Raw genomic sequence first — 27,919 nt, 5'->3', positions numbered from 1 at the left:
GGTTCAGTTACCCATGGTTAACTGCAGTCCAAACATATTACCTACAATATGATATTTGAGAGAAAAAAAGAGCCTACATTCAAAAAATGTTATTACAGTGTATTGCTATAATTGAACTATTTTATTTTTGTTGTTAATCTCTCACAGTGCTTAATTTATAAATTATGTTTTATCATAGGTATGTGTGTGTAACTAAATCATCTGACTTAAATTCTCAAATTTACTTCTTTCCAGAGAGGTTCATCCATTGTGAAATATAACCTGAAAAAGTATGATATCAGGAACAAGCACTCTTTAATATTCAAAAAAGCTGTTAAGGGAGAAAAAAAGCTGAAACCTGTTTTAACCTAGAGAGCTGTAGATGAATAATCCCTTCTGCAAAGGATTCTAAAAGGTCATCGTCTAAAAGTAATGAGGTACTCTGGGTAAGCCTGGTAGTCGTAAAATACCACAAACAAAGAGGGATTTGACACATTATCTGTGACAGTGTCATACAGGTCAAAAGGATTTTTTACGGGGTCCTTGGCAGGAGGTACAATTAATGTCTGATTTCCAGGTGCACTGAGTCCAGTAAGCACTCGTACATAATACATATGCTTTTTCCCATTTGCATCTGGTTTGGAGTATGTGTCCTGGGCAGAATAATTGGCATTGACAGCAAAATAGGTTCCCTTTCCATATGCCACAGCTGTGAAGAGAAAACAAAACATTTTAGTCTACAAATTGGTGTGTTGATTCAATATGTCAAATAATGTTTAGTCCTTCTGTCTAAACCTCTTTATATTTTCAGGGTGTGTTTCAAATTTTTAAAAATAATTCTTCCACCCAGACATTATGGGTCTCATTTGGGACTGACCGTGAAACTTTGGTGGCACTGGGGCCACAAGGGAATACCAGGTCCTGGCCTGCTTGGGGTCTCATGCCCAACCCTCCAGTTGGAGCACCAGATGTCATGCCTCCTTACCATTCTTCCCAGCATAACTGCGGTTAAAGCCATTGCGGTTGACATGTGGCACTGAGTAGGCATCTGTCCCATGGAAGAGCAGCTTCTCGTTGTTGCCCTGGCTGTTCTTGGCATCCATGGTTTTCTTCTTTGCCTGGTAACTATTCCAGAGGTCTGCATTCTGGATTCTCTGAATCTGCAAATGGTTCGGGAAAAATATTCTGCTAATGTCCACAGCACTCGGCAAGATACAGCCAATGAAACACAACCACTATTTTTATAAACAAAAATTACAATAAACAGCAAAATCACTGTCAGGTGGTAGCATTGTGCATTCAGAAATCTTGTTGGATCCAGTGTTTCACAAAAATGTGTCTTGGGAAGATTGTTGATTTTATTTTGAACATCCTTCATACACCACAGGAGAGTGAGCAGTGGTTAGGGTCTATTGATCATATGAACTTGGCCAACCAAGTTTCTCCAATGCCTGCTTTTGACCTACACTCTCTTAACTGCTCCTGCAGCTGTCTACCTCACACTGTCGCTCTCCATCTCCCCTCCTTTCTCTTTCTGAAAATCTGGCTTACTTACCTATGCTTGAACAGAGTGAGCAGCCCGAGAAAGAAGACAAGAAGCAAAATTAATGGATGTAAATCCATCTCTGGCCAGTTGGAAGAGGGAGCATGAATCTTGGTGGGAGGGGGTTGGTTTCAGATTAACGTGGCTGTGCTTTGACCAGATTCTGGAATGTGGCCTATAGGGCTGGAGACTTGCGTCCACTGAGAAGAACCAGACAATTAAAAAAACTGGCTTGAGGGGGAAGGGTCTTTAAAAAATCTTGACAATACAGAACCAGAAAGTGACACTTTAAACATTTAATATCATAAAAAATAATGTTCAGAAATGCAGGAGTATTGTTGTAGAATAGAAGAGACAGACATATTGACCAAATGTACTTTGTAACCAGATATGGGTGGGGTAAGCCAAAACACAAGAATTCTGTCTTGAACAACTGGGGAAATATGAACATGAATTCTATACTATATATTAATGAATTGACATTAATGTATAATGAAATAATGGTAGTGTTATTTAAAAGATAACACTTTGTTTCTACAGGACATGTGCTAAAATATTTAGGTATATCAAAATGTCCACAACTTACACTCAAACACTTCATCAAAAACTGAATGAGGGAGAAAAATAAATATGTCTAAAGTATTGAATTAAAGTGGAAGTTTTTGAGTGTTCAAAATCTTAGTCACAGTTCTAATAGTCATGGATGATGACAAATCACCCATTTTCATACCACTAGGGATCTCAACAGAGGTGTCTTAATTACATCTTACTCTGCTTTGATCAGTGTCATACACTGGGATTTCACATAAAATTTCACTTGGAAAAAGTCTTCCATTATTAAAAAGTAGGGAAATCATTTTTCTGGTCAAGGTTGCCAATGCATGGCAAGTGTCCAGGGCCCACTGTAGACATTGCTGGTCAGACAGTCCTGATCACTCCGGACCTCACGTCTCAACACAACATGTCTACCAGATGACTATGATTGGTATTTGAGTGAAATTTGTTACCTCAGAAGCAAGAAATCAAAGAGCTACATACTTGAATCTTTATGTCCTAGTTCTTCAGAGAATTGATTTGCTCAACTGGATTATATTGAAAATTTTTTTTAAAAAGTGATAATAAATTTTGTATTGAATTTATCATGAGGATGATTTTGATAATACCCTCCAGTATTTGATCACAGGAGAAATCCATTAGGAACAAGTCTCAGTGTTGTGAAAGTTCTGTGTCTCTTGTACAAATGGTTTGTTTTTTGACTTGTGGACATTATGAATCTTGTAGTTAGGCATTCCCTTCTCTTTTTCTGCTAGTAAGCACAGGCAAATTTGGGTCCTACTCTCATAACTACCTAGGATCTCATGTTATGTATTTATGTGAACTAACACTACTTCTGTATTGTCTTATTTTCTCTGTCCTCCTCCTCTTTTCGTACATTTTTTTTCATTATTTATCTGAAGCTATGATATATAATCCTTACAGATACTTCAAATATTTGCTGAACTAGTATATGTGTAACTACATAAATAAATAAATAGAGAGGTGGCAGTGCAAACAGAGAGTAAGAGGCAATCTGCAAAGAAACAAAACACAGGATTTATTGGTAAGTTTATTTTTATGGATGAAGGTATTCAATGATTTAACTTGAATCAAAAACTGGTGGACCAAAAGGCAGAAAAGGGAAGGAGAAAGATAATACTCAGAGATGGTAAATTAGTTTTTAAGGAAATTGATTTAACAGATGGATATTTAAATGGAGATATTTTATATCACTAGGATTATGTTTGAGACCTTGAATCAGAGATCAGGGTTGGTGATACTGACTTGGGCGCTATCAACATTGAAGTAATAGCTGAAGCTAAGAAGGGTAAAATATTTGATTCATTACTAATGTCATTACAAAAGAAAAAAGAAAAGGCATTCCTCAATGAAATACAGAGACAGAAGTACAAAATCCTATGTGTAAAAGTAGGACAAAATCCTATGTGTAAAAGTAGGATAAACAGATGTCACTGACAATGAAAGGAAAATTAGTTAAAGAAGGAAAAGAAAGCTTCAAATTAATATCATTACAGAAGTCCAGGGAGAATCAGTTTCAAATAACAATGTTAATGATTAAAAATGGGAGCTCCCAAACTAAGTGAGATGAACAAGGAAAGGGCTATCGAATTTACTAAGGAAGTGGGCACTGGTGCTCTGTGGATAGTAGGCAGAGGTAGCTAAGAGTATCTGAGGAGCCCTTGTCTGTTTATGGTATTTGCTAGGTACCAAACCCAACATTGAAACCTTGGAATATTTATTACCTGGCTTCACGAAGTAAGTAAGTGTCTTTAGTATTCTGATACGATATTGTAATCTAATATTGTATTAAATGACACATACAAAAAAACTAAGTACTGACATTTCAGTAATAAAGGTGACATAAGCTTAATCTAGAATTCAAAATGTAACATTATATATCTAATTGTGGGCAAAAAAAAAAAAGATAGGCAGTGAATGAAAATGTATTTATGTAAGAACACAATACCACTTATTTCCACCACTAAGAAACTCCATGTCAGCAGAAGACTTACCTTCTCTATCTTGAAGTTTGCGCAGGTCTGATTAAACTTTCCTGCCACAGATTTATAATCTTCATCATTAGGCTGTAGATCAACCACAAGGAAATCCTGCTGCTTCATGTCAGCCCAGTTTTCAGGGATCTCAACTGCAAAGTAGACAATTGAGTTCTACCTCAGCGGGAAAGATCCTCCACATAGTCCATGTTCCTGGTATGCTCTGAAAACCTGAGTTCTTTCTGTGTTCTTGTTCACAATCTCCTAATTCATTGTGTTCACAGGTCTTCCTTATCTTTCTAGAATGTTTTTTAGAATGTGGACCAAAGCCAACCTACATATGAGGCAACCATAATTTTATTTTTTAAAAAGACAATAAGCTCACAGATATGCTGCATAAAAATTTCTGGAACGGGCCTGGAACCCATGTAGATACATATCATGACAAATTTTGATCACATGCATATTTGAGAACTATCAGTGTATGATAACCCAGCTGCATAGTCTGTTCAGTCTTTAGCCCATCATATTGTAGTAATTTAATGATAAATTATTCCCCATAATGTCTAATGGTCACTATGTCTTGGGCCTCCACATCTGTTCTTTCATTCTTCACAGTGTCCTTATAAGTTGGGGGGTGCGGGTTTTATATATGATGGGTGTGCTGACAGCTCTCTCCCCTCTCCTACTAAATAAAAGGCCACACCAGGAGCTCCAGTGCATACTTATATAACATTTATATGATACTTATATAGGCAAAATGCCACACCTGATTTGTCATTTCCCCAGGGCTGCTGAGAGCCCAAGAAAGGAAGATAGTTACTGAAGCCAGTTTATTAGCTTTCCGCGTGGGTCTTTTGTGGGTCAAAGGCAGGAAGGGCTGCCCACACGAGAGAAGTAATCGCTTCTCAGGAAGCAGGTGCAGTCAAAGAATCTGAATTGGCTTCCTGATGTGTCAAGAATCCTTATGTTCAGCTTAGAGGAGGAAGTGACTTGGGAGAAGTCAGGCTCCCAATCCTTTTCTGCTTCTTAAGTCACAAACACACAGTACCCACTCTGACCAGGCTGTCTTCCTCTTCGTGTTCTAGAAAAATCCCAGATCACTTTTTTATTTTTTTTATTTATTTTTTTTTTTATAGAGGCATGCTTTATTTATTTGTTTGCTGGTTTGTTTGTTTGTTTTGTTTATACATGCACTGGGTACAGTCAGAAGCGCGGGAGGGTGAGAGAATTCACCAGAGCCAGAGCGGGGAGCAGAGCAGGCAGAAGGACCGAAGTACACTGCTGAGGGGAGCAGCGGGCGGCAGGAGAGGTCTGCACGCCATGTGGGACCCTCCTCTGGTGGCCGGGGAGCAGCCGGGGATCGAACCGGCGCCGCAGAGGCCGCGCGCAGTTTCGCAACCCAGCGCTCAACCGCTGCGCCACCGGGGAGGCCCCCAGATCACTTTTTTAAACACTGCCTTTCCATCTTGTGACTGAAGCAGCCCTTTCCTCCTCAGCAGAACTGGCTCTGGAAGGTGTGTATTCTATAGCATGGCTCACGATGCAAGGTTTGGCTACTATTGCTTCAATATGGACATCCTTCGGTGCCCAGCATGTCTTCTCACTCATGCTCCATGAGCTCAGACCAAGTTTTCTATTTTATCCACTAAAGTTTGGTTGAATTTTATCTACTTGAAACAACTTTGATGTAAATATAAAACAGGATTATGTCCAAAGCAGGTATAAAATAATAAATAGCAGGAATAAAAGTTTGACTCACCTTCACTTTTCTTGATGCGCTGAACAGATATACTGTGTCCATTTGCATCTGTAGCCGTGTTTGTTTTCAAATTCACTGTGTAAATCTGCTGATTAATTGTGACTTCAGTTGTCGTTTGGCGATTTTTCCGGGCATTCTCTAATTGCAGATTGGTCATTTTGTCAAAACTGTGGTAAGTGTTATTGTCATTATATTGCCATTGTATAAATTCACAGATACAATCTGCCTGGGATTCCTTCTCTTTGGCCAATCTTACTCTCCTGATCATTTCCTCAATTTCATTTCTAGCCTCAGCCACATCTCTGCCAATTCCCAAAACCTCAATCAAAGGTCTTTTATGGTCCAAGGATATAAAAATGTTCAGTTTCTTCTGTAGCTCATTCAATTTCTCGACCTCCTTCTCATCAAAATCTTTGATACACTCATCTGCACTGGTGTAAGACTCTTCGTCCTTTTTAAGAATATCCTGTATCCAAGAGAGGCTGCTTTCCACATCTAATACATTTTTACCACATGCCTGAAAAATTACTAAATCTTTTTTCTTTTCCAAAACCAATGGATTGTTTTTTTTGGGCGACTGCTTTGAAAGTCCGAGAAATGCTAAAAAATGAAAAGAAGGAAGATTAGTTCTTTCTTTCTTTCTTTGTGACCAGGATGCACATTATATGCAAAGACTTACTTTTTATTTACCTGTAAGTTTTTTTCCCTGGCCTTCTTCATCCATTTTGCCCACCTTCTATCCCTGCCTCTGCTCTCTATGAGTTTGTAGTTTACTCTTTGATTTTACACATAGGTAAGATCATCAGTATTTGTCACTCTATTTTGACTTACTTCAATAAGCATAATGCCCGTAAGTCCTATCCATGTCACAAATGACATTCTTTTTTATGGTTGAATAATATTCCTCTGTGTGTGTGTGTGTGTGTGTGTGTGTGTGTGAGTGTGTATGAAAATTTTCTTTATCCATTCATTATGGATGGACACTTCAGTTTTCTCCATCTTGGCATTGTAAACCATGCCGCTATTAATGTGTAGATGCAGACATCTTCTTGGGATATTGATCTCATTTCTTTTGGTAAATACTCAGAAATGGATCATATCATAGATGTATTTTAAATTTTCTGAGGAACATCCTTACTGTTTTCCAAACTGGTTAGCCAGTTTACATTCCCATCAACAGTGCACAAGGTTTCCTCTTTTCCACAACCCTGCCAGCACTTCTTATTTTTCTGATTGTTGGATAATAGATATCATATTGGATGAGATGTATCTCATTATGGTTTTTTTTTTTAAGATTTATTTATTTTATTTATACAAACACTGGGTACAGTCAGAAGCACGGGAGGGTGAGAGAATTCACCAGAGCCAGAGCAGGGAGCAGAGCAGGCAGAAGGACCGAAGTACACTGCTGAGGGGAGCAGCGGGCGGCAGGAGAGGTCTGCGCGCCATGTGGGACCCTCCTCCGGTGGCCGGGGAGCAGCCGGGGATCGAACCGGCGCTGCAGAGGCTGTGGGCAGCTTCGCAACCCAGCGCTCAACCGCTGCGCCACCGGGGAGGCCCATATCTCATTATGTTTTGATTTGTATTTCCTTAAGGATCTGTGTGGTTGAATACTTTTCCATGTAACCTGTTGGCCATCTCTATGTTTTCTTTGGAAAAATGTCTATTCAGATCCTTAGATCATTTTTTCAATCAGATTGTTTGTATTGAGTTGTATGAGTTCTTTATATATTTTTGTATATACTCATCTATATTTATGTATGTCAGACATGATTGGTAAATATTTTCTCACATTTTGTGGGTTGTCTTCCCATTTTATTGATGGGTTCCTTTTCTCAGTATAAGCCTTTTAGTTGGATGTGGTATTACTTGTTTATTTTTGCTTTTGTTGCCTTTGATTTTGGTAGAGATGAAAAATAGTAATTGCCAAGATCAATGTCAAGAAGCTTATCCCTTATTTTATATCTGGGAGTTTCACTGTATCTTACATTCAATCTTTAAAACATTGAGAGCATTTCTATGTAAAATAGAGGTCCACTTTCACCTTTTTGTATGTGGTTGTCAAGTTTGTCTTACTTGTGATATAATTGAAATCAGAAAGTATAATACCTCTAGATTTAATCTTCTTTCCAAGGTCATTTTTGCTATTTAGGTTACTTTTGTGGTTGCATACATATTTTAGGGTTGTTTATTCTATTTCTTTGGAAAATAACATTAGAATTTTGAAAGAGATTGTATTGACTCTGTAGTTTGTTTTATGTGGCATGAATATTTTAACAACAGTAATTTTTCCAGTCCATGAGCACTATAATATCTCTCCATTTATATGTATTTTTTTCAGTTTCTTTCATCACTCATTAATAATTTTCAGTGTATAGGTCTTTCACCTCCTAGGTTAAAGTTATTTCTTGGCATATTTTTCTTTTTATGCAATTTTTAATGAGATAGTCTTCTTAATTTCTAATAGTTTGGAAAGATTAACTATTTCTCATGTGATATCAATATTAGAATCATGCATTTGGTAAAAATGAACAACTCACATGCAACTTTAGATATCATAGACTTTTGTGGAGGAGACTGAAATCCTTCTCTTTTTTTCATGTTGGCATGAAACACATTCATTAATTGTGGAAGAAAGAGAACAACTTTAACTTTTTTCACAGACTGGACAGATCCTTTCTGGATGAAGCCTTCAATGGCATCCATTATGGCTCCAGCAACCTTATCTGGGTCTTTATTAGCACTTCCTGGCAAGGCAAATAACACAAATGACTGGATAAGAAAGACTTGAAAAAGCTTAGTAATAAATCAAAGATTCCAGTAATCACAAAATAAATGCCTACTTCCTAAAATTTTTAACAACATGAACTTTTCTAACACTTCATAGAAAACACTTTTGAAGTCCTAAAGCCATGGGGCATGATTGTTCCAGGATGTCTGGAGGCAAATGACCCCACAATGATCAAAGAACTCAGAAAAGTAACTTTGGGTGTCTGAAGTTAATACCTGTTCTATTCCACTGAAGATAGCTCACTGTATTTCTCTGAATTACAGAGCACAGATAAATTTGTGTCTTACTTATACTCAAAATAAACAAAATATGCTAATTTATGTTGAAATATCATGATCTTTAAAGGGAACATTATTTTGGTTCAGTCATCCCTTAATTTTACTCATGTATCCTTATTCTCCATGTTGTTTTTTGTGGACCTGATTTAACTAAGATAATTTGGAAGACACCAGGAGCTATAACTGATTTGTTAATAATCCATATTCTTTGCACACAAGGTATTCATGAACCTCCAGGAAGTCTTTCCTCCAACACTCAGTGAGATTTTAAGTTGCCACCTGAGGTCAGTTGCTATTCTCAGCATGCTCCATGGCTAGTTTCTCTTACTCACAGTCAAGTAAAATCATGAAAAGTTCAGGAAAAACACACAGAAGCTAAATCACATAGGGCAGGAAGCAATGTAAAGAACCCTAACCAACATGGTGTGATAGACTTGGGGCCCATTTGGATTATCCCTATTTATGGTGCCACCACTATTACAAAGAATGTGACTGGACTCTTTGACTTGACTGTGTCCACAATTGTGGGATTGTAGATAAACCTCACAATGAGGGAAAGAGGAAATTCTCCTTGGTTACCCCATGAGATCTGGAAGAATTTAAATGGGAGTGGTAGACACATGCATACACATTTACTGTGTCCCATTACAAGCTGGATGCTCAGTTAGGAACTCAGGACACATTGGAGGTGGTGTGTGAGGAGAATGAGAGAAGGGAGGAACATTGAGGAAAAGGTGATGCCAGAGAGAACTGTAGAGCAGGGTGTGTTATGTGCACCAGTGTGTTCAGGGGAATAGAGCTGGTTTTTGAGAGAAAAATGAAGGAAGCCCTAGAACTAAGGTGCAGGTCTACTTAGGAGAGTGAAATAAACTTTTGGGCAAAGGACAAGAGTGATAAAAAGAGAAGAGGTCAGAATGAAGACTAGGGTGCTGGGAATGAGGAGGCATTTAAGCCGAATGTCAGTAGGACCTAGTGACCAACTGGTCTTTTATCCTTAACCCACTGTCCCCTTCCACCACCTGCACACCTTACAGGCAACAGGGGCCACACTGTGTTGTATGTTTGTGTCTGTCTCTCACAGGAGTGAGGTGTCCTAGTGGGCCAGACCCTTTCCTGACTCATCTTTCTATTCCAGGTGTCCAAGCACAGGGCCTGGCACCGGGCAGGCACTCAGTAAGCATTTAACCAAGTTAACTAATCAGCTAATGAACTAGGAGTAGAGGTGGGTGGAGTCAAATGCTAGAGTGGGGCTTTGAACGTGACACAGTAGTTCAGAGGAAGGGCAGGTTAGGGGGAAGAGGACGTGAAATGGAGTTTGCAGTTGGTGTGGGGCTGAAGCTGCTTAGGTTTCACTGACCCTCCATTCTCTCTGCTGAGGCAGGTGTCTTTTTTTTTTTTTAACCTAATTTTTAAAAAAAGAACTGGGGTATAGGCCAGAGGTATGTGTGGGGCGGTTGGTAAGAGGATTCATCAGAGACAGATGGGGAACAGAACAGGCAGATTGACTGAAATACACTGCTGAGGGGATCAGTGGGTGAGTCAGGAGAGGTCTGCTGCGCCACGTGGGTGTGGGTAGCTCCCTGGCTGGGGATCGAACTCTGTGCTACAGTGGCTGTAGATAGCTTCACAGGTTGCGTCTTAACCCCTTGCGCCACCAGGGAGGCCCTGAGGCAGGTGTCTTAAGGACAGGGAAAGGGCTTCTTTCATTGCTGTATGCTGACTGATCCAAGTCCCAAATCAACTCAGAAATGCCACTAAGGGAGAAAGCTCCACCATTCACTAGTCTGAGGACTATCTCAGGGAGTGACAGAGCAAAGAGGGCAGTCATGGAGAATCTGCTAAGCTCCATTTATTTGTGCAGCCCAGCAATTCAACCAGCTTAGAGCAAGAAATGACAGGTGTATATTAGTCTAGAAATAGGCAGATGTGTGCATATTCATGTAGAACTAAAATTGCCTCATGTTCTTGTTTTTTTCCTTGACTCCACTGGAAACTCCTGCCTTCTTGGCTCAAATAAATGAAGGCAGAAATGCAAGAGCAAAACTTATACAAAACAAATGCAAGAGGAAAAAGCAGGAGACACAGACTATGAGTGATTATTGAGTGCTCATAAAAATAACTGTGATAGATGATGCATAGATAGATGATAAGTTGGTGAATATGCTAAATTGGATGTTCCTATAAGAAGAATGAAAACCTAAGGCACTTATAAAATATAACCTTGCAAATAGAGGGTAACCAAGTAGATACAGCAATTCATATGGAAACATAAGAGGAATCGTAGAGAATTACAGAAATCAAAATATGGGACAGAGAATTAGACAGGGCAGAAGGTGACATGATGGTTAAGTCTATTGAGGCTAAACTTCTGGAGAACCTACAATGCCAATGTGAGCCACTCAAACTCAGATTCCTGAGCAACAACCACCAGTGCTGAGTGTCCTGTCATCGGACCAGTCAGCTTCATCTACCTGGGGCCCGAGAGGGTTTGGCTCTCCCCACCAACTCTTTAGGGGAGACCAAGCAGGAACTCCTCATCAATGCACTTGACTCAGATTCCTGCAGAAAGAGTTCAAGGGGCATCATCTTAGTAATGATAAAGCCAAAGAGCCATCTTTATACACGAAGAATCACTCACTCATTGCATAGTCTGAGGAAAACAAGAAACTTGAAGGAAGTAAAGAGACTGAAAAGAAGAAGCTGGAGAGTTACGTGTTTCTGCCTCATTCGATCCCAGTGGGTCCTGGTGGCTGCGAGGCTTCCGCACAGAGAGGCCCTAAGGCCAACCCCCACAGCCTGCTGCTGAAGAGGCGAGAAGAGCTGGACGTGCTCCCAAGTCAGGGGCAGCGAGGAGCACATGCACGCTCGGTGTGCTCCACGGAGGGGGTTAGAGGAGGAGCTCATGGTAAGTCAGGGGGGATGTTGGGGAGACTGAAAAGAGACAAAGGGACTGATAGACAAGGAGAGATGCTCTCTCTTTCTCTTCTTCCACTCCCCTCCTCTTTTCTGTCTTTCCCCTCCTCTCTCTATTGCCTTCCATGTCAGAGAACAAATCTCTCTCTAATAGTCTAACATTCTTCACTTTCCTTCAATTTTTCCTCTCTATTAGTTACACTACCCACAGACCTGCTTATTCCCAAAGGGACTTTCTTGGGCAAGAAAACTGTCCTTATCAGACTGAGCATTCCCCACAGTCACAGTACTGAATAGGGGAGCGGATGACTTGGGATTCTGCCTTGACAGCCAGAGGCTACACACCTGTCCCGATGGCTGGGAGGCAAATGGATGAGTAATTCCGTTTTTCACTCTCTTGCAAAACATGGGTAACGGATGTCTTGACATCATTTCCACCAACGACATGAATAATATTCTTGCACTTCAGTGAACCACCTTCTGTGATTATATAATCACAGTTGCCCTGTTTACCTAGGAAACACATAAAAAAATTGCAAAAGTAGATACTGAAGCATCTTTGATTATTTAGAAAGCAACATGTCTGGTTTGGCAAATATTATTTTATGCAGCTAAAAGACTCTTGAAATACTCTTTGATGAATCCCTTTTGCATACTTCCTCCTTTTACTTTTCACTTTTAATTCTCCATAACTGAAATTCTTGTTCAAGTGTATACTTTTAAAATTAATATGTCTCTCCCTGGTGTCTCCATAGCTAGCCATTTACAAATTAGGAACAGAGAATATCATTGTGTTTTACCTTGAAGACGACATTGGGTTTCTACATCTTCTCCAGCACCTTCTAAAATTGCTTTGGAGACCCCTACATGAGAAAATCAAGATGAAACAAGCATGACTAAAAAAAATCAGTAGGTTATAATTAGATTAGCATGACAGCTCATTTTCTTTTCTTTTCCTCTTGTAGCTTTTTTTTAAATTGAGGTATCATTGCTTTAAAACACTATGATTTAGAGATATAGGATCATTCCCTTCTGGTGCACATCACCACACCAAACCCACCAGCAAGGCACTGAAAGTCCTCCACCATAGTCCACTGGGACCCCTCCCCACTGTGTTTTCAATTACCCTATTCCTCTGGTAACCTCAATTCTACAGTCAGATATCTGGGGTCTATAATTGGTTAGGCTTTATCTGACCCTTTGTTTTGTTTTTTTACGTTCCCCATATAAATGGTATCATCTGATAATTGTCTATCTTTGTGACAATTTTTGCTTAGCTTAATGCCCTCCAGTTCCATCCATGGTGTTGCAAAGAGCAAGAGTTTTTTATAGCTGAATAGTATTTCACTGTGTGCACATCTTCGTAATCCAATCTGTCTTTGGGCTCTTAAGTTGTTTCACAAACTTGGTTATTGTAAATAATGCCACAATGAACAAAGCCGTGCATATGCCCTTTGGCTAGAGTTTTTGCATTCCTCCTCATTTCCTAAGCTTTCCCAATACCAAAAAGATAATAAAATCTGGGTAGTTCTGATAAAAAAGAACAATAAAGCATAACTTAACATTAATTATAAGAAATGCCAAAATGCTTTCAAAATTATTAATTAATATTAATAAACCATGGTTGTAGAAATCACCTCAGCTACAGCAACTGTATATCAATTTGGCTAGATGAACTTTCCTTTATGGGATTTACTGTGACGATTACACTGTTCAAAATCCAACATGTGGCGCAAGGGGTTAATACGCAACCTATGAGGCTATCCGCAGCACGAGTTCGATCCCTGCTAGGGGAGCAACCCACATGGTGCAGCAGACATCTCCTGACTCACCCGCTGCTCCCCTCAGCAGTATATTTCACTCAGACTGCCTGTTCTGTTCCCCTCTGTCTGTGGTGAATCCTCTCACCCCTCACACTTCTGGCCTGTATCTCCCATTCTTGTATGCATAAATAAATAAATCTTTAAAAAAAAATCCAACATGTACAGTACCTGATTTGAGATCAAATGTTTTTGTTGTTGAATTTACAATAACATCTGCCTTTTGAGTTGCAATATCTCCAGTGGCCACCTTGAACATGATGGGACCAATCTTCATTTTGTACTCTCCCTGCTTAGGGCTAGAAACAGTTCCGTAGAAACCTGAAAAGAAAAGAATATGGAATCAGCTATCAACAGCAAGAATGATGCCGGTCTCATGTTCCACACATGTACCCCACATGCTTCTCTCTCTGTGATCTCTGACTTGAATCTGGCCCTGACCCTGCTCATAGCAATGGCCCATTTTGGAAAACAGATGATAAAATGCAATACATATTAAATGTAGACTTCAGACACTGGTTAAGGTGAAGCCAACTGACTAGAGCCTTGTCTCTCCCGCTGATTACAACCGAAAATACAGGATGAATAAAAAAGGCAGTAGTTGGTAACTGAAGAGAATACAATAGCACGTAGACTAGGGGTAGAGAGTCAAAACTTGAAGTAGCAACCTGGAGTGGGGGAGGGTAAGAGAGGAGTTCAATTTTGTTTTGACATTTTTCCATTTTGCCTTCCCAGCTTTGGCCCTAGGATGGCCCTATTGAGATCCATACATGGGTACAGGCAGCAAAAACACTCAAAAAATCTGTTATGTGGCCGAGGATTGAGAAAACAGGTCCTTGTAAGTTAAACTTCAGGAGAGTAATTTTTCATTATTTTTCATACTTTTTTCTTTTTAATCAAGCCCCTGCCCCAGGGTGACCCCAGTTGCAGAACATCCTGTGGCACCACAGGGAGCTAAAATGGTGAGAAACATTATTTCTATCCAGGGAATCAGGAAAAAGAGCTCTTTTGACCTGAGATGTATACAGGAGGGGAATGGGGAACATTCCTGTTATTTACTTATTTTTTTAGGCTCTTTGTTCCCTAATACTTTTTTTTCCCCATGTTATTTTTTTCCTCACTCGCGTCTCTCTCCATTTTCCCCAAAGGCATTTTGTCCAGAATGTCTTATAATTTATAATTTAAATGCCTTATAATTTCAACTCAGAGGGAGCCCTGTCTTTCTGACCAGATGACTTAGAAAATGGGTTACTGCAAGTCAGATAGCATATAAGAATTCTTGAGAGGTGTCACTGGCAACAGGGATCCCTATACAGTATGTGAACTGGACTAAATTCTAAATTCACCCCAGAGCTGCACAGGTCAGAAAGACCCAAGCAGCAGAGCAAATGCTTTGAGGACTGAACAGACATGAGAGCTGCTGCTCACATAGAAGGTGAGAAAGAACTCTTAGAATGAACTTGACTGATTACAATCTGCTAAAATAAATAAAAATTCACTGTTTTCTAGAGGATTTTAATAGGACCCAAGTTTCATAAAATAATATTTTAAATATTCATCCTATAATCCAAAATAGCTTAACATACAAAGGAGGAGGAAAATATGACCAACTCAAGGATAAAGGCAATCAATAGATGCTAATCTCAAGGTGATCCAGAAGTTGGAATTTTGAGACAAAGTCTTACAGCATCTTCTATAACTATGCTGCCTGAGATCGGGAAAACACATCTGAAAAGTAAAATGATTTGGAATGAACGGAAAAAACAAGAGTCTCTCCAGAGATATATAAATTATAAAGTAAGATCAAATGAACATTTTCAAAATTAAAAATACAGACTGAAATAAAAAATATTCTTTCAATAGACAACAGGGAGTAGACAGTGAGTGAACATGAGATCAATTTAAAAAAAGTTGAATCTGATACAGAGGAAAAATTTGGAGAAAAGCTTTAACTTCATGTTATTTTGTACCAGAAGGAGGGGGAGCCCAGTGCAGACAAAAATATTTGAAGAAATGGTTGAAAATTACCAAATTTGATGAAGGACATATATATTCCAAGAAGGCTCAGTAAACTTCTAACAGGAGTTTAAAATCTAATCTAGCAATAGCAAATCAGACTGTAGCATTAAGTTGATATTGTCTCTTCAAGGGGTCTATTTTTGACAACATGAACAACAGTGGCTCATCATTACTGAAAGACCTCTGTACAGAGTCTACTACTTGGTCTGCCTGCACTTGCTCCAGATCACATTAACCTGACCAGTGTATTGCAAGCTCACATGTGTAGAATGTAACTGAAAATCTTATTTATCATGAATTGATTTCTCCATAAAATTCATCACTGTCATTTCCCACCTATAGTTATTTAGTAACTAAAAATAATGTTTAAATTTATTATTATTTTATTTATTTATTGGAGTGCAGAAAGGTGGATCTATTGAAATATACTTCTGAGAGGGACAGCGGGCAAGACAGGAGAGGTCACTTGCCTAGTATTAATGGAAAACTTTTGGGGCCTCCCTAGTGGCGCAAGGGGTTGAGTACAGTACTGTGAAGCTATCTGCTACAGCATGAGTTCGATACCTGGCTGACCAGGGAGTTGCCCACATGGTGCAGCAGACCTCTCTTGTCTCACCACTGCTCCCCTCAGCAGTGTATATCAGCAGATCTGTCTGTTCGGCTCCCCACTCTGTCTCTGGTGGATCCTCTCACCCCCCCCCACACACCTCTGGCCTGTACCTCAGCTCTTGTATGCATAAAGAAATGAATCCTTTAAAAAAAAAAAAAAGAAAAGTTGTACTGAACCTTGTTTATCATCAATCTTGAGAATGGCATCACTGTCGAAATTTCCATTAGCCCTTTGAGCAAATTCATCTGAAAATGCCTAGAAATACAAAGAGAGTTTTGATCTCGATGATTTACAATCCTCAGCAGATGAATGATCATGGTTTATCAGTTTTTGCTTCTGCAGGTATGCACATTTTGGATAGATCAATTCTCAAATTATTATTTATTTTCATTACAGACATTTAAAATTATGAAATACAAGTCTGTAATTCTGCTTTCACGAATATATCCTAAGAAAGTTATCAAAGATGTGAACAAAGATATAAATACAGGAACATTAATTACAGTGCTATTTGTAATAGAGAAAAAAATAAAAGTTTTAAACTCCAGCAGGAAAATGATTAAATAAATTTTAATATATCCACATGTTGGAATACTTACCAGTCATTAAAAATCACATTTTTAAAGAATATTCAATAGAATAGGGAAATAGTTACTTATGCTATTAAATGAAAAAAGATATTAAATTACATAATCCAACTTTAAAAAAGTACACAGGTTTAAAAGAAGATTGGATGAAAAAATACTAAAAGAAGTTATATATTTTATATTATTCAAAGTCTCTACAAAGAACTTTGTAAGAGCAAATAACCTGCTAGTTGTGAAAAATACTGTTAAGAGAAGGACAAACAAGGATCTAATCACTTCAGTTTTAAAATTCTTTTTTTTTTTTTTAAATAGAGGCATGCTTTATTTATTTTGTTTGTTTGTTTGTTTGTTTATACAAGCACTGGGTACAGTCAGAAGCGCGGGAGGGTGAGAGAATTCACCAGAGCCAGAGCAGGGAGCAGAACAGGCAGAAGGACCGAAGTACACTGCTGAGGGGAGCAGCGGGCGGCAGGAGAGGTCTGCGCGCCATGTGGGACCCTCCTCCGGTGGCCAGGGAGCAGCCGGGGATCGAACCGGCGCCGCAGAGGCCGCGGGCAGCTTCGCAACCCAGAGCTCAACCACTGCGCCACCGGGGAGGCCCCAGTTTTAAAATTCTTATCAGTGCAAGAGAGAAATGGTTGGGGGTTCATGCTTTTTGCAGGAAGCATGTATTACGGGATTAACGAACCTATAACGAACCTGTTACATGTATTATATGCTGTTACATGTATTATAGGATTAACGAGCCATTTCTTTGACTGTTAGTAACAATCGAAATCATCACTTTCTTCTCTCTTAAAACAAGCAACAGAGACTTTTGTTGGGGGAAAAAAGTAGCCTGTTGGTGAAATTGTAACAGGGTGGTCCCCAGAAAAAGGGGACCTTCCAGGTTCCCTGCCCCATCCCAAGAAGGGTGGAGCTGAGCAGGGAGGAGGAGAAGCTGGAGAAGAGACTGGGAGGGAAGGAAGCAGGATAGAGAGACAGGAGGAGACCTGGAAGAGGCACCTGGAGCAGAGAGACATGTGAAGAAGCTGCACTTGCTTTTTGGTCTTGGACTGGTTGGAACAGATGTGGGTGAGAGATCAGTGGGGAGGTTAATAATGGCAGTTTCTATCTTGATTTTGATTTTGCTCTTTTCCTCCCAGACTTGTCTGGCTATTTCTTCCCCCTTTGATGGGTCCTCACCAAAAAGAGCTTTAGACTTGTGGCAGGCTTTCAGGCCTCAGAGGCCCTGCTTTGGGCCCATCATGTTTGGCTGGGCATTTACCCACGAGGGGATGGGTAACTTCAGGTGACGAATTTGGAAACTACCTTCTTCCCCTTTTCTGTATTGCACACTCATTGTATTAAAGTTCCTTTCCATTGAAGGTCTTACATACTAGAGTACATTCTTTCTCGATGTGGCGATTGGTAGAAGCTATTTAGAGTGGGCAGGTTTGAGGGTTGGGGGTGCCCCTCACCCTGTCCTCTAACAAAATGACTAATACATGATGGGAGAAGGGCCAGGAGAGACTATGGTGCCAGGGTCTCAGGCTCACAGGCCTGCAGGGCAGGCTGGTAAGCTGCAGGAGCAAAGGTGGAGGGTTTGACTCGAAAACTAGCGGGCACCTGCCATTCAGCCTGGCAAACTGTGCACTATCAACCTGTCAGAACTTTTGAATTTGTAGGTCACAGAGTGCATCTGGAATTTTATCTGAAATATTTTATTTTTTAATGCTAGCAAAATGCTAACAACTGATGAATGGTGAGTACAAAATATTTCATTATACTATTTTGTCAACTTTTATATATGTTAAATTTTCTTGAATAAGAATTTAAATGTGTTTCTACAACCATAAATTTGCTTGATGTTTACTAGACTACAATTAGTCTACACTACTCCTTTACTCTCTCATATGGGAAATAAGTGAAGAAACAGCCAAGAAGACACTAGGGCTCATCTGACAAAACACCAGAAATAAGAGACTGTACCTGGATGTTTCCAAGATCCTTTGGGTGCAGCAGAAAGTGAACCTCCTGTAAGGTGGTAGCTTGGTTGTTGCTACTGAACTTGAACACTTCTGAAATGATTAATTTGGCAAAAACAGGTTTAGGAAAGCCTAAATTTCCTGTTCCTATGGCTGGAAATGCAATGGATTTTAAGGACCGGCTCTCAGCCATCTCCAAACATTTTCTGATTAAGTCTTCCATGATCTGAAAAGCACAAAACACATCTTTATAGAATGGGAGTTAGAGCAAAGAAGAAATTAGTTACTTGACTGTGCTGCCGGATCTCTTTCATTTTCAACAGAAGCTAAGAGTAATCAGAAGGGAAAAGACAAGTTCACATGTAGAGGCAGAAAAGAGAGCCCGCCCAGAAGACTCCAACTCACTCAGCAATGAAGGGAAGAACCCGAGCAGCTACTGTCCTAATCCTCCCTTCTCTTCAACGGTTCATGCCCTCGCCTTGGATTCCTCACTAGAGTCTCTTCCCTGACTCCCGAGAATGGCTGAGCAATGTGATCTGTTTATGCTACTAACTAGTCCTCAGGAGAAGTCAGATACAGGGACAAGGAATGGCCATGGTGACGGAGGTTGCCGAGAGCGTGACATTACTACAGGAGAGAAAGAGTCAGGGTTCAGTTTGGTCTCCATCATTTGGAGGAGAGTGGAAAGGGCTCCCCAACTTCCTGGAGGGTGTACAACCAGATCCCACCTTGTGTGAAGATGTGCTGTTATTTTTCCACCCTGGAGCCACCACGTGAAGCACATGCTGGCACTGCAGATTGCAGCCACTGGTGAGGAGAACCGTGCCCACGTCCACAGTCACCCCTTGTCCAGCTGCGTTCAATTCCTCTTGGAGTTTTGGGCCGGCTTTTCCCAAGAGGGCTTGAGAAAGGGGTCCATTATTTAGTGAAAGACTTGAGGGAATGGAGTTGACAATAACATCGACCTTAAAGACAAAACCAACAATTTGTTTCAAATACTAACAAAAAGCATTCATCAAGGATTACTATATTGACCCACTGGGCTGGCCCAATAGAGGACAATGAAGATGGTCAAGTTCTCAGAGATTAAATGCCACCTAAGACAAAGTGTTATTAAATACTTTGTTCACTTAAGAAACTTTAAGACAAAAAACACTGTCCAAAAACAATACATAAACAGTATGGGACCACTGGAGGAGTCCAGAGGAAGGTCCTTCAAGGCTGGTGAAGACAACAGGGGCAAGGTGGGCGCTGAGAAGTTGGAAGGGTTGCAATGCCTAAGTATCTGAGCAAATGCATGTATCTACCACTTGAGAGCTGTGAGACATGGACAAATTCCTTATCCCCTCTAAGTCCCACTTCTTCATGTGGGTATTGGGAAAAATAATAATCCTACAATCTTTCTCATGGAAAATGTGTATCAAGCATACAGCACAGTCTCTGGCACATAAAAAATGACACGGTGAGCTACTTGTCTTGTGATTATATTTTATCTCTGTGCAAGTGGTAATCTAATTTTAACAAATTCTTTCAAAAGTTGAAACTAAAATAAAAAATACCTTAAAACAGCAATATTAAAAAGGGTGGCACCCTAGAGAATGGTAGAAAACATTTAAAATCATATATATTTGATAAGGATCCTGTATCCAGAACATATAAACAACTCTTACACAGTCAATCATAAAAAGACAACCCAACTTGAAAGCAGACAAAGGATCTGAATAGACAGTTCTCCAAAGAAGGTATGCAAATAGCCTTCCCAGGTCTCCCAGGACTGTCCACAATCACCCAATTAAAGAAGTAACACTCAGCACACTCGGGGAGGCCACAGCTGCTGTCCGATTAGTGAGCCTATGTGAAAAGGTTATTAATATGTTTTTAAAACATGTCACCCCCTGGTTGACCTAACAGAATTTCCCTCCATCATACCCAGATCTTTCCCAGATCCACTTCCTCTCTCCTCATCTCATCTCCTTACTGGGGCTGGTGCTCCTATTCCCCAACATTCAGGGCCCCAGCTGGCTCAGATCCTATGCTCTAAGTATTCTTATCTGTTATCTGCAAACTTAACCAGAAATTATCCTTAGATGTGTCAAGTAAGTGTAAAGTCATTGAATTAGTCCAGAAGCCAGATAAATATGAGGTATTGTTGTGTATTTCACACTCATGAGAAACCAGGTGAACTGAATACATACTCAGTTCCCACAAATGACGGGCTGGGCAATTAGTCAATGTCTTGGGAAGTAGCCAAGTTCTAAGGACCCTGTCTTGAGGTGGGACGTGGGCTGGGCATGGATTCTCTCCTTAAGCCCATCTTCCTTTAAGAAGGGACTAAATGGGACCTTCCCTGGTGGCACAGTGGTGGAGCGCTGGGCTGAGAAGCTGCCCACAGCTGGTGGCGAGTGTCCCACATGGCGTGCAGACCTCTCCTGCTGCGCCTGCTGCTTCCCTCAGCAGAGTATTCCGTCAGTCTGCCTGTTCTGTTCCCCGCTCTGGCTCTGGAGAATTCTCTCACCCTCCCGTGCTTCTGACTGTACCCAGTGCTTGTATGAATAAATAAATAAATCTTTAAAAAAAAAAAAGAAGGTACTAAATGCGGTGGAGATAACCTGGGGGTGTGGGAGACAACCTGGGGTCACTCACAGCAGCATTCTGCACCTCTTCTTTCACCAACAAGATCCTCAGGCCTTCTGGGGACAAGAGAACTTGTCCGTTCCCATGATCTTCTCTCAAGTCGGGCTGGCTGGCTGCAGGCAATCTGGGCAGGGAAGCAGCATCGGGCCAGGCATCTTTAAATAGAGTTTTCACGGCGCTGGCAAAGGCCTCCACAGTCTTCTCAGCTGTATCCACAAGGTAGATTTCTTTCAAGGTGCATGCATCTGACTTATGTTGGAAATGCCCCTTGACAGCAGAAACGATGGTCTCCACACACTGGGGTAAGGGGAAGCCAAAGACTCCAGAACTAATAGCAGGGATGGCGATGGACTGACACTTGTGTTTTTCAGCCAAACAAAGACTTTCTTCCACAGCTCTCTTCAACCGGGACACACACCTCTGGGCCTCATTTCTCCTCCAGTAAGGCCCAACTGCGTGGATCACGTGCCTGTATGGGAGCTTTCCTGGCTTTGAGATGGTGGCGTGGCCAGGTGGGACCTTGCCATTTCTCTCCACTATCTGGTCACAGTCGGCTTGGAGCTCAGGGCCTGCTGCTTCTAAAAGAGCAGCAGCAAGGCCCCCGATGTGCTGGAGCTCCTCATTGGCTGCATTCACCACCACTTCCACGGGGAACCCTGTCAGGTCGCCCTGCTGCACAATCAAGGAGACTCCAGGGGCCAAGTCCACCCCACAGAGGCATTTCTGCCCATAAGTGCCCTCTCCCGCCTTTTCTTCGTCCTCCTGTAGTTTAATAATACAACCAAACTGCTTTTTGACCTCATGTGTATAAAACCCTTTTTTCTTCTGAAATAACTGTCTGGCTCCTGGTTGATTAATGCAGGTACTTTTAACACAGACAGAATCCCTGGCTTTCATGATAATGTCTATTCCCTTCCGGACGTCTATCTTTGGACCAGTTAGTGAAATTCCTTTTGAACCTTTTGGGTTTTTCTCAAGATGGAACTCTATCTGCACTTTTGGAATTTTTATCTTTTGACAGAATGACCTCTTTTCTGCCTGTAAGTACTCAATAATTAAGGAAGACTTTATTTCAATCATCCTTTTTATGATTGTGTGTTTTTCCAGAAAGTCAAAAAGCAAGTTATAAATTTCTTTTACTTCTCTCACACAGCCAGCCACAATGACCTCAGCATTGACATCTGAAGTTAACTCATTGATTATTATAGTCTTTGAGGAGGAATTATGTTTGTTGAGCAAGCTGCGAGTGAGTCCTTTCCATTTCTTGTCATTGAGAACATCTTTGTCCTCAACATCTATGCGCTGATAATTTAAGGCACTGGTCATTTGCTTTTCAGCTTCCAATAGGACTTCAGAAGAAAAGCTGGTTAAGAGAACACTTGGATCCTTTAGTTCATAAATTGCAAGAATTTTCTGCGCTACAAAAAGAGACTTAGAGAATTCTTCAGAGTCTACCTGTTGTAAAAACTGGAAAACCTCAGGGGGAACCTGAACGTGTTTCTGAGCCATGGCGTGCACCTTCTCCTGGACTTCACACTTCACCTTATACACATCTGCAGGGAGCCCTTTGATGCTCATGTGCTGAGAGGGTTCATCGTAGACTATCTCCACCTCTGGGTCTTCTGAGCGGGAACACTCCAGTGCACCACTGTGGCACAAGAGAGAAAATCTCCCTGGAGAAAGGGACACTTTTTCCTTCAGGCTTTGCTGTTCCCTTTTAATTCTTTGTGTGGTGCTTTCTATTAATTCTTTGAGTTGTGGCTCGATCTTTTGTACATCCTCTGATCTCCCCACCAAAGTGACGATCTCCAGCAGTGTATCAAACTCAATCAACACCCTGTTGTCTTGTAAGTCACTTTTCACCATGTCCCACACGATGGGATCCACTTTAAATGAGGAGATTTTATATTTAGACCTGATGCCAGCAAAGGCTGTGGAAACATTTTTCTGCCAGTTCTTGATTCTCTGTCTTCCCTGTCTGAGTAAGGAGGGTGCGGGTCGGATGGTAACTTCCCCATTGAGTTCGGACCAGGTGAGCTCACAGTGACAGCGTCTCACTTCATCATTTATCTCCTCGATCAGGTGATTGTTCTTGTACAAGAACTTCCACAAGGGAAGATCCAAGGATTCTCTGAAGGGTGCTGGAAGCTTGATCAGAGGCTTCTCCTTTCCGTACAAGGCTGTGCCCAAGGAATAGTAGTATGGGAACACGGAGAGCGGCATTTTATTGAGCTCAAGCTTCTTGGTCATAATGGTGTCGACCACTTAAAGGAAAGAAATAAAAGTAAGTATTTCAGTGTCATGTTTCAAGAGTAAAATATAATACCTTCCTACGCTATAGTAATAAATCCTAATTTTTGTAGGACTACTATATTACATTATTAAAAAACATACTATGCTCAAATATAAATGAACACATATAAAAACTTCAAGGACTTCACAGGTATTCTTTGTTTATTGGAATAATTTCAGTTGCTATCACTCTAAGTTGAAATTATATTAGGTTAATTCTATTTTACATTTCTCTGACATATCCCCATCCCGCTCAGAAACAGACATGAGTTTAGTCACAAGCCTGGGGATAATGTCTGCATAGTGGAAGGAAAATTTTGGTGCTTAACATGAAGCTCATGTCAAAATCGTGTTATTTGCTTCTCCTAAACAGCCTTACATTTTAGGCTTCATACAGGACTTAAATTCCCTTAATGCCTCTATGGGGAGGAGCTTAACAATAATAAATATTATTACAATCATTGCTGATTATTATAGCTAATAATCATCACAGAATAATATCAGAGAATAATCCTCACAAAATTGAATTCTCACAACAACTCTTGGCATCCAAAAGTTTCTATCAACACAAACGACAAGTGATAATACTCCACAAACTAAAAGTAAGTCAAAATAGATTAAAGGTTCAAATATATGGCCTGAAGCGATGAAGCACATAGATGAAAACACAGGCTTAACACACCATGACATTGGCTTCAGGGATGTCTTGGGTACTAGATTACACAGTAAGGGAAACAAAAGCAAAACAGATACTGAGGTAACATCAAATAAAAACCCTCTGCATGGCAAAAGAAACTATCATTTAAATGAAAAGATACCCTAGCTGAATGAAAGAAAATATTTGCATACCGTCTATCTGGCAAAGGGGCTAATATCCAAGGTCTACATATAATTCACACAACTCATCATCAAGAAAACAACCCAATCAAAAAATGAGAAGAGGTAAAATGACACTTCTCCAATGAAGACTACAGATTGCTAACAGGCATATGGAAATGCTATCATTACCATTATCAGGGAAATACAAATATAAATTCAATGAGATATCACTCACACCTGTGAGAATGACCTATATCAAAAAGACTAGCATCAAAATGTGTTGGTGAGGATGTGGTAGAAGGTGCTGGGAGGGCTAGGAATCCTTTCAAACTGTTGGTGGGAATGCAGAATGGTCAGTCCTTATGGAAAACAATATGAAGTTTTCTCAAAATATTAAATATAGATTCACCATATGATCCACCAATTCCACTTCTAGATGTCCACCCAAAGAATATTAAAACACTAATTCAGAGGAATACATGCACTCCTATGTTCATTGCAGCACTGTTTACAATACTCAAACTATGGAAACAATCTAAGTCCCCAAAGACAGACAAGTGTATTATGATGAAATATATATTGGAATACCACTCAGCTATTAAAAAGGTGACTTTTGCCATTTGTGACAACATGAATGGAATGAGAGGCTATTATTATAAGAGAAATAAGTTAATAGGTCAAAGACAAATACCAGATGTTTTTACTCATGTGTGGGATATAAGAAACAAATAAAACAATCGAAACAAAACAAAACAAAATCTAGAAATCTGACTGTAGAGTTGAGGTTACCATATGAGGAGATTGGAGGTTGGGAGCAAAGGGAGCAAGTATGATTTTTTGGTTCATCATAAGTAGAGACTTGGAAATTTCTTTACATCTTCCAAACTTAATATTGATTCTCTAAAGTTTGACTCACTGGACTCATCAAGCATCCTATCCCATGAACAAGATTATAAATTGGATTTTCAATGAAATACATGAATTAAAAAATAAATTGTACATCAACTGATAACTATTAATATCTGTTAAAATAGTTTAGGTTCTGCCAGATAAGGATTATAAAATCAGATTACCAGATATTTACCTTTTCTGTCCAAAAATTCAATCAGAGCAGAACTCTCTTCAGGAAAACATTCAACTTTGGCAACTCTTCCTCCTCCATTATCAGGATTTTCAAATACAAGTTTTAATTCATAGTCATCAACACCAGGTGGCAGGTTTTCCACCCTGATTGTTCTTGTGACTTCCAGAGGTCTTGGAGAAAGCTTAAGTTGTTTCACTTTAGAGACCTTGGCACAATCAGCAACAAATTTCATGACATCTACAAATACATGAATGAATGAATAAACACATCAGAAAATTCTGATTTTGTTGCATACATAAGGAAATTATCTGAATATTATTAAAAATAAAGGGGGAGCTAAGCACTGGATTTTTCAGATGCTAGATTTTAATTGCTAAGAACATTTCTATGCCTAAAACTGCCATTCTCTGAACAAGGCCCATGTCAATGTCTTATTTGGATTATTGCCCAAAACTGTGACCCTGTCTCCAGTCACAGCCCTGTCCAACCCTTTATGATATGGCCATCTGATTGGTCTCACTACAAGTATTCTCATTTCCCTCCTTTCTTAAGTCATTCAGTGGCTCATTATTTCCTGCAGACATGAGTTATACTATTTAGGCTTACCTGCCCTTGGCTTTTTGGCCCAAATTAATTTTTAATCAATACTTCTGAGTATTCCCTGAAATTTAAATGTGGCCACAAAAACTAGTCGGTTTTGAAAACCCATTCTTTTTTTTTTGCCTGTGTTTATACAATTTCATATGCTTGACATGACCTTCTCCAAATGTTTATACTGGTTCTATTCCTCCTTCTGGACTCAGCCCAACTACTCTTTTCAACTTAATAAATCGTGCTGGTGGGCCCATGGTGTGTCAGCACTGTGCTTGCTAGCATGTGGAGACACACACATAAATCTCACACATCCTTCAAAGTTCAACATCCAGTAAGCAGGAAATCTTAAAAGGAAACAAATTGCCAATTGTCTAACCAAATGAGATGGGAAAGTTAATACTGGGAACTGACAAAGATTCCCAGAATAAGTGACCTGGCTGTTGGAGGATGAAAAGGCATTGATAAGTAATGAGGGGAGGAAACATGCAGGCAGAGGGGACAACAGTGGCATGAAACACAGTATACTTGGGACCTGATTGGTGCTGGGGGAGTATAAATGTCATAGAAAGGAGTAGGCAGGGCTAACACAAGCCACCGTGTTGGGTTCCCCGTACGCCCTCTCCCCACAGCCTGTTACCAGCTAAGGGAAGCAGCTTCACCTGCACCTTATTCATTTACATATGAACTCCTCTCAAGCATTATCTCTGTACCCTCAGCACCTACATAAATGCCTGGCACACACGGTGTGCTCACAATTTTCGATTAAAGAATAAAAGTAAGTTCAAATATCGACAAATAATTATAAATTTGAAATAGGAATAGCTCCCTTTCTTGAATCCTTACTATATCTCAGGTACTAAGTGAAAAGCTTTCAAACTACCTTAAATTCTTACAGAAACTGGACTGTCAGTATTATTACCCCCATTTTACAAGTGAGGAAGTAAAACACAATCTCAGATATTAGTTAAATGGCAGAGTTAGCATTTTGATTTTCTGTATTCCAAGCCCTTATTGAGCTCTGCGCATGCACAACCATGGAGGTACTAAGGGAAAGCATGGTAGAGGGGATAAGAGAACCAGCTGGGGCAGGGTGGTCCCTGGGTTCAAGTCCAGCCCTTCCACTTATTAGTGCCTTTAGTTCTATCTAATAGTTCAATCTATTAAACATAGCATATTTTGGTTTCAAAACAAATTTGCTTCTCTTTCAAAATAAAAAAGCAGTCTTCTCTTACTAGCTACTGAAAGAATCACACCTTCAGAGACATTCCTTCAATGAGTGTCCCAAATTCCAGTGTGCACAAGGAAGACTGCAAGTAAATGAAGCATCACTCAATCTTACCTATGTATTTTCGAAAGGTAACTACAGCAACATCAAAATCGCGAAATACTTCCACTTCAAAGTCATCATTGGACAAACCACTCGTGTTCTCCACTAACAAGATTAACATCAAATCAGTCACATTTTCCTGGAGGTTTTCAAGTGCAACCAAAGAAATGATTTCATTTTCTACTCCGGTATCTTCCATTTTTTCTGATCTTCTATTGAGAGAGGGTTTTGTATCTGGTTCTTCGGACACATCTGATTTTAGGGAGACAGATGAGGTACAAAATATTATATTTATTGATTTTAACAAAGTAAATTATCATAAGATATTTCTTCTTTCATTTTCAATCT

At 40.0% G+C, this 27,919-nt stretch overlaps 2 protein-coding genes across 2 annotated transcripts in view; both read right to left on the bottom strand.

Annotated features, from left to right (window-relative positions):
* Positions 1 to 27,919, bottom strand: part of LOC311170023 (protein mono-ADP-ribosyltransferase PARP14-like) — a gene marked incomplete at both ends in the record, with an annotated part of 76,276 nt that overhangs the window by 39,028 nt on the left and 9,329 nt on the right. The gene's annotated exons all lie outside the window — the stretch shown is intronic.
* LOC311169857 (protein mono-ADP-ribosyltransferase PARP14-like) lies at positions 396 to 27,770 on the bottom strand (the record flags this gene model as incomplete). Its single annotated transcript, XM_084232104.1, has 15 exons — positions 396 to 688; positions 965 to 1,139; positions 4,093 to 4,226; positions 5,837 to 6,436; positions 8,377 to 8,583; positions 12,164 to 12,331; positions 12,619 to 12,681; positions 13,810 to 13,959; positions 15,324 to 15,366; positions 16,385 to 16,522; positions 18,826 to 19,047; positions 19,550 to 19,786; positions 21,465 to 23,719; positions 25,651 to 25,887; positions 27,584 to 27,770. The coding sequence occupies 15 exons, from the start codon at positions 27,768 to 27,770 to the stop codon at positions 396 to 398; spliced, it is 5,109 nt and encodes a 1,702-aa protein (XP_084088230.1).

The sequence above is a fragment of the Talpa europaea genome (assembly GCF_964194135.1).
Source record: "Talpa europaea genome assembly, chromosome: 4".
Taxonomy (NCBI): domain Eukaryota; kingdom Metazoa; phylum Chordata; class Mammalia; order Eulipotyphla; family Talpidae; genus Talpa; species Talpa europaea.
The sequence above is the reverse complement of the archived record's forward strand: the minus strand, read 5'-3'. Positions and strand labels throughout refer to the sequence as shown.